This window comes from Palaemon carinicauda, chromosome 12 (genome assembly GCF_036898095.1).
Source record: "Palaemon carinicauda isolate YSFRI2023 chromosome 12, ASM3689809v2, whole genome shotgun sequence".
In the NCBI taxonomy this organism is placed as follows: Eukaryota; Metazoa; Arthropoda; class Malacostraca; order Decapoda; family Palaemonidae; genus Palaemon; species Palaemon carinicauda.
The window spans coordinates 153,428,765-153,436,264 of NC_090736.1; the positions used below are offsets into that span (position 1 = coordinate 153,428,765).

Sequence of the window (7,500 nt, forward strand, 5' to 3'; positions counted from 1 at the left end):
CCCAGTGAGGAAATGAAAAAAGGAAACATGAAATAACCTAAAAAGAGTAACAGCATTAAAATAATTATCTCCTATATAAACTAAAAAAAATTAACAAAAGAGAAAGAGAAATTAGATGGAACAGCGTGCCCGAGTGTACCCTCAAGCAAGAGAACTCTAACCCAAGACATAACCCTAGTCATATGGCTGTCATTGTAGATACTTCATCATTTTAACGTAACTGAACGCTATAGGAATGCTCTTTTCGTTTTTGGTAGATAAGCAAAACAGAATGGTGATTATAATTATTTTTACTATCATTATTCAAAATATTTTCAAAACAAAGAAAAAAGACTATCATCATCAGTTGAAAATTCTATAAAGCAACAATAAAATACTTAATCTGATTCAATTTATTCTGATCTATGTATTTACCTCAACTAAAATAACGAAATAAGCTAAAATTTATTAGGCTCAGGCAAGGAAGGAAAACGGGATGAATTGAACCACCAAGAAAAAAAAAACGAAAAAAAAAACCTGGGTAGCAAAGAAAAAGTAAAATTTCGGAGCACTTTAGACCCAAAGGTTCTAGCAGCACCTTAACCCCAGCTCAGTTAAGAGCAACATTAACTTTGGATATTTCCTTAAAATATGCTACAGTTGGCTTCGTGCATTCCAGTACAGATAACAACAAGAAAGGCGAGATCTGGCAAAAGGATATTTTATTCTTATGACTATAAGAATATATCCACAGAATAAAAACAATCTTTAACATTAATCTGCCAATTGGTAAACTCGTTTGTTTGTTATACAGGCATATATAGATTGGCATATTACCTGCTAAATTTTAGGGCTGTTGTGGCCTGATTGGTAACGTCTCTGCCTGGTGTTTGCCAGACGGGGGTTCGAGTCCCTCTCAGACTCGTTAGCGCCTTTAGTGTTTGCAACCTTACTATCCTTGTGAGCTAAGGTTGGGGGGTTTTCGGGGAGCCTATAGGTCTATCAGCTGAGTCTTCTGCAGCCATTGCCTGGCCTTCCCTGGTCCTAGTTTGGGTGGAAAGGGGGCTCGGGCGCTGATCATATAAAAGATGGAGATCTATCTGCTGAGTCATCAGCAGCCATTGCCTAGCCCTCCCTGGTCCTAGCTTGGGTGGAAAGGGGGCTTGGGCGCTGATCATATAAAAGATGGTCAGTCTCTAGGGCACTTTCCTGCTCGTGGTGTATACAGAATTTCATGGAGCCAGTGTATCATGTTTCTGCCATAAATTGATAAGGAAAAGAAGCTTGTGGACTGTGGTCGCCTATGACAAATATTCCTGCCTGGTGATCTGCCAGATTACAGTTCAAGACCCGCCCAACCCTGAAAGTTCCTTGTAGTCCCTGCAACCTCGCCATCCTTGTGAGTTAAGGATGCGGGAGTTTTGAGGAGCCTATAGGAGTAAGATAAGGATGGATAATATCAACAGATCTCTTCTCTATATATGGAGAAATTATGAGAAGTATATTAGGAATGGAAGGAAAACGAGTTGGAGGAGAAAATATTATAACAGATTTGCAGACGACACTGTGATATTAGCTGATTCAGAAGAGAAACTGCAAACACTTCTTGACACGGTAGGTAGAACACGGGCTCTTGCATTGGCAGCCCGTAAATATGGTAAGGATGTGAAGGTGGTAGGTTATATAAATGTGAAAGAGGTAAGGTTATATAAGGATGATGATGGGATGGGTGGGAAAGGATGAAAGCACCATGACGACCGTGGCAGGAGTCCGAAGCTCAGCAGAGGCTCCCCAAACCCGAATCCTATTCGGTCCTGGATAAATTTGATTTCTTTTTATAGCAAGGTCCCGAAGAAGGGAATAATTCTTGACACGGTAAAAAGCGAGTGAGAACATGGGACTAAAAATCAACTTAAAGAAAACGGATGTGGTAGTACCATAAAAAAAATATCTGTAAACTCCAAATTGCAACATCATGATGGATGAAGTAACAAGAAAACAAACAAATGACTTTGTATATCTAGGCAGTAGGATAACACATGATGCAAGATGTAATAAAGAAATAGAAAAATAAGAATACTAATGGCAAAGAAAATGCCTTCTTCAACAGTCTGAAAACCCTATTGACAATCAACAGAAAAAAACATTCAGACAAAAAGTTAGAGCACTGAAATCCTATGTATGGTCCACACTTACTCAAGGCTCAGAGACATGAATATCAAACAAGAAGTTGAATAATATAAATGCAGGTGAATTATTGTTTTACAGAAAAACGTTGAAGATACCATGGACTGAGAGTAAAAAATGAGGTACTGAGGAGAGTGAGGCAGGAGAAATCACTTCTCAAAGTGATAACGAAAAGGCAGATGGAATTTCAGACATGTAATAAGAGAAAATGTCGAACTATTGTGGCTTACGGGAAAGATATATGGGAAAGGAGCAAGAAGCCTGGCAAAGGAACAAGTTTTAGGACAACTTACAGGAGATTGTCAATGAGAATGTAACAGCTGGACAATTTATACAGAGATATAGAGACAGGACCAGGTGGAGGCAATTGACAGCCCACGTCGAGGACATGGCACCTAGATAGATAAATAGATGGATATATCTACCTGCTGAGTCATCAGCAGCCATAGCCTGGTTCTGCCTGGTCTTAGCTTGCAGATCATTGAATAATAATAATAATAATAATAATAATAATAATAATAATAATAATAATAATAATAATAATAATAATAGCGTCCCCTTTTCAAAAATAGAGATTTCTCAAAACCTATTGATCTCATTGTATATATATATATATATATAATATATATATATATATATATATAATATATATATATATATATATATATATACATTATAAAAACACATTACTTAAAATATAACCGAATTTCGACAGGTTTTTGGGTCACCATGAGTAGGCCTAACGGATCTGGCGGACCTTCAACACAAATAGGCCTTTTTATTATCAATTATCAGCCCTGCAGAAGTAAAGAATAGGCCTAACGACTGATACAGATGCCTGGGTTAAATGTCACTCATGAATAGAGGCAATGGACAGGTCACAATGCCCTAGAGACAAGACAATGTCTTAGAGACTAGTCATATATACATATGATCAGATCATCAGCGCCCAAGGCTTCTCCCCACCCAAGCAATGACCAGGGAGGGCCAGGCAATGGCTGCTAATAACTCAGCAGGTAGGCCTATAGGCTCTCCCAAACGCCCCATCCCTAGCTCACAAGGAACACGAAAACAGGAAGAGAGTTCTGAAGTTATCATCCAATTGGGTTTTGGTTATCATTGGGAATATTAATTTGAATTTCTCTCTATCTCTCTCTCTCTCTCTCTCTCTCTCTCTCTCTCTCTCTCTCTCTCTCTCTCTCTCTTTCTCTCTCTCTCTCTCTCCCCAGTGAGAAATTCGTCCCAACAAAATTTATTACATTAAAACTACAGAAACGAAAATGGTTTGGTACCGAACACAGAATTTTGTTTCCGCCATAAACAAAAACACAAAATGTTTGTGCAAAATCCGGGAAAAATAATTGGTTTACCATAAACCGAAAATAATTGAATGCATCATGAAAAAAAAATCACCAAACATAAGGATAATTGTTTTTACCATATACCAAAAAAAAAAAAAAAAAAAAATATCCTACTGATAATTGTTTAAAAATATACATATAAAATCTTTGTACAATAATTATTAAGTATTTGTTAGCACCACATAAAAATAATATTTGTATCATATACAATTTCTCATTTATGAGAAATATTCTCTCTCTCTCTCTCTCTCTCTCTCTCTCTCTCTCTCTCTCTCTCTCTCTCTCTCTCTCTCTCTCTCCAATAATCAAAAATGGGATGATCTTTTCTTTCTTTCTCCAATAACTTAAAATTATCTCTCTCTTTTTCTCTCTCTCTCTCTCTCTCTCTCTCTCTCTCTCTCTCTCTCTCTCTCTCTCTCTCTCTCTCTCTCTCTCTCTCCAATAATATAAATCAACTGATCCTTCATCTCTCTCTCTCTCTCTCTCTCTCTCTCTCTCTCTCTCTCTCTCTCTCTCTCTCTCTCTCTCTAATAATGAAAAATTATTTGATCCTTCATCTCTCTCTCTCTCTCTCTCTCTCTCTCTCTCTCTCTCTCTCTCTCTCTCACCCTTTTCCTTCAGATCTAGTGCACCTATAGTCTTTCGTCTTCTCAGAGGCGAGTCTTTAAAATCCCTCACTAATGAGAACTGATTATTCTAACTATGTGTCCTTGCTAAACATCTAGAGAGAGAGAGAGAGAGAGAGAGAGAGAGAGAGAGAGAGAGAGAGAGAGAGTCTGTTGCAATGATGCAAAGGGCTACCAATATGTGTTCGTAAGTTTTACTAATAGTCAATAATTTTCTATCAATTGACATAAAAAATAACAATCTAAAAATTCATATTTTGGGAAGCATAGGCCTACTGTCAAAAAGGACTCTTTTTAGGCCTAAAGAAGTGTTAGTACCTTAAATGAGTTATATGCACTATAAATGAAATCTAACGGGGTGTAAACAATGTTCCCTCTCAGTGGACTAACTCCCAGGTACATATTTATCTCCAGAGGCGTTACTGTTCTCTCTGAAATCGGACTCCATACAATCCACTCTCCAGTGACACAGGAGGCGCTTAGAAAATTTCGTTCTCACAACGGTTTCTTGATTGGTAAAATTTTGATGTCATATCTTCAAAATTGTTGTCAAAATCAAAGTACAGACAATAAGAAGAAGAAGAAGAAGAAGGAGGAGGAGGAAGAGAAGAAGAAGAAGAAGGAGGGAGAGGAAGAGAAGAAGAAGAAGAAGAAGGAGGAGGAGGAGGAAGAGAAGAAGAAGAAAAAGAAGAAGGAGGAGGAGGAAGAGAAGAAGAAGAAGAAGAAGAACGAGAACAAGAACTAGCAGGAGAAGAAGAAGAAGAAGAAGAAGAAGAAGAAGAAGAAGAAGAAGAACAAGAACAAGAAGAAGAAGAAGCAGAAGAAAAAGAAGAAGCAGGAGAAGAAGAAGAAGAAGAAGAAGGAGAAGCAGCAGCAGCACAAAATGATCAATAAAACGATATAATAGCATCCACAAAAATTACTATTAATCCCTATACAAGTAAGTTGCCTCATAGCAGCTAGTCGCTCAGTGATGTTAAATCTTCCTACTAGCAATATTAGCAGAACTAGTAACAATAATACTTATTTTAATAAATTCACAAACTTTAAATGAAAACCCCTACTACTACTGCTACTACTACTATTTTCTACTACTACTATTATTATTAATATTATTATTATTATTATCATTATTATTATTACTAGCCAAGCTACAACCCCAGTTGGAAAAGCAAGATGCTATAAGCCCAAGGGCTCCAACAGGGAAAAATAGCCCAGTGAGAAAAGGAAATAAACAAATGATGAGAATAAATTAACAAACTAGTACAACTAGGAATAGTAACAATAGGTCTATCTGCCGAGTCATCAGCAGCCATTGCCTCGCCCTCCTTGGTCCTAGCTTGGGTGGAGAAAGGGCTTGGGCGCTGATCATTATGTGTATATGGTCAGTCTCTAGGGCACTGTCCTGTTCGATAGGGCAATATCACTGTTCCTTAGCCCCCTGCCATTCATGAGCGGCCTTTAAACTAGCAGTTATGACTAGACCTAATAATACTAGCATAAGCCAGTAAATTTAATTCGCTAGTTGTGACAACTCTCACAATTAATAGCAGTATTAAAGCAATTCACAGATTAATTTTAAGTAACAGCTACGCCTGTTAGTATTAAAGGGACAATCGTACGAACCTTGTCCGGATAATCATACAAACATGTCCGGATATTGCATTTCCGCCCCTGTCCCCTTAGCCGGATATACTGATACGTCTCTCTACTGAAGAATATAGATTCTTGGTAGGTAAAAGGAGGAAGAGGAAGAGCAAGATTGCAAGAGGAAGAGACAAAAGAAAATATTATTACTTAAAGGAGTAAGATTAAATGTAGTTTTTATGTGATATTTATATCGTAAGTTTCTTCAATTAAAGAAATCTCTCTCTCTCTCTCTCTCTCTCTCTCTCTCTCTCTCTCTCTCTCTCTCTCTCTCTCTCCAATAACTCAAAATTAGCTGATCTCTCTCCAATAATCTAAAATTAGCTGATCTCTCTCTCTCTCTCTCTCTCTCTCTCTCTCTCTCTCTCTCTCTCTCTCTCTCTCTCTCTTCAATAATTCAAAATTAGCTGATCTCTCTCCAATAATCTAAAATTAGTTGATCCTCACTTTCTCTCAAATATCTAAAATTAGCTGATCTCTCTCTCTCTCTCTCTCTCTCTCTCTCTCTCCTCTCTCTCTCTCTCTCTCTCTCTCTCTCTCTCTCTCTCTCTCTCTTTTCAATAATCTAATATTAGCTGATCCTCACTTTCTCTCAAATATCTAAAATTAGCTGATCTCTCTCTCTCTCTCTCTCTCTCTCTCTCTCTCTCTCTCTCTCTCTCACTTTTCAATAATCTAATATTAGCTGATCCTCACTTTCTCTCAAATATCTAAATTAGCTGATCTCTCTCTCTCTCTCTCTCTCTCTCTCTCTCTCTCTCTCTCTCTCTCTCTCTCTCTCTCTCTCTCTCTCTCTCTCATAATCTAAAAATAGTAAAAAATAGTAAAAAAAAAAGTTTCTTTCGTTCGCCAAAGTCGTTTTCTTTTCCAGCACATCCGTCTCATTTGCTCCAGTATTTATGGAAAAGACATCTGGCTTTTCCTCCAGGGATTAAAAACAGTTTCTCTCTCTCTCTCTCTCTCTCTCCTCTCCCTCTCTCTCTCTCTCTCTCTCTCTCTCTCTCTCTCTCTCTCTCTTTCATATCCCACCACGCCCACACTCAAGGAAAAAGAGAAAGACTTGCCGGTAACCAAAAGGTTAATGCCTTCGAAAGAGAAATTGCGCGCGCGCGCACACGCAGACACAACACACACACACACACACACACATATATATATATATATATATATATATATATAATATATATATATATATATATATATATGAAGGGAATAATTTGATTGATATACCTGAAGCTCATGAAGACCTTGATGTGCCCATGAATGAATTCAGTGTGTTTGAAGTCGAAGCTATCCTTAAAAAACCTAAAGAGATGGAAAGCTCCAGGTTATGATGGAATAACTGCCGAGATGATACTTGCTGAAAATGAAGCGACTCCCAGAATACTTACAAGATTAGTTTGTAGAATGTGGCATGAGGAGGCAAAACCTGATGAATGAGATTAGGAGTGTTGGTGAAAATACCAAAATAAAAAGACCTGACTGATTGCAATAATTACAGAGGCATCACACTTATGTCAGTTGTTATTGAAATATATATTATGCTTATTTTAAAGACACTGTGGTGAAAGATTGATGAAAAACTAAGAAATGAACAAGCAGGATTTAGAAAAGTTAGAAGTTGTACTGACCAAATTTTCATTTTGAGACATGTACAGCAATGCATAGAATATAGAAATCAACTTTTTATGGCATTTGTG

At 37.5% G+C, this 7,500-nt stretch overlaps 2 protein-coding genes across 2 annotated transcripts in view; one reads left to right on the forward strand and one right to left on the reverse strand.

The window, feature by feature from the left end:
* The window catches only part of LOC137650449 (argininosuccinate lyase-like), an 87,309-nt gene extending 82,262 nt beyond the window's left edge, over positions 1 to 5,047 (forward strand). The window contains exon 10 of the mRNA XM_068383675.1: positions 4,821 to 5,047. Coding sequence (XP_068239776.1) covers positions 4,821 to 5,047 — 227 coding nt within the window. The remainder of the gene's footprint in view (positions 1 to 4,820) is intronic.
* Positions 1 to 7,500, reverse strand: part of LOC137651338 (F-box only protein 32-like) — a 203,417-nt gene that overhangs the window by 170,983 nt on the left and 24,934 nt on the right. The gene's annotated exons all lie outside the window — the stretch shown is intronic.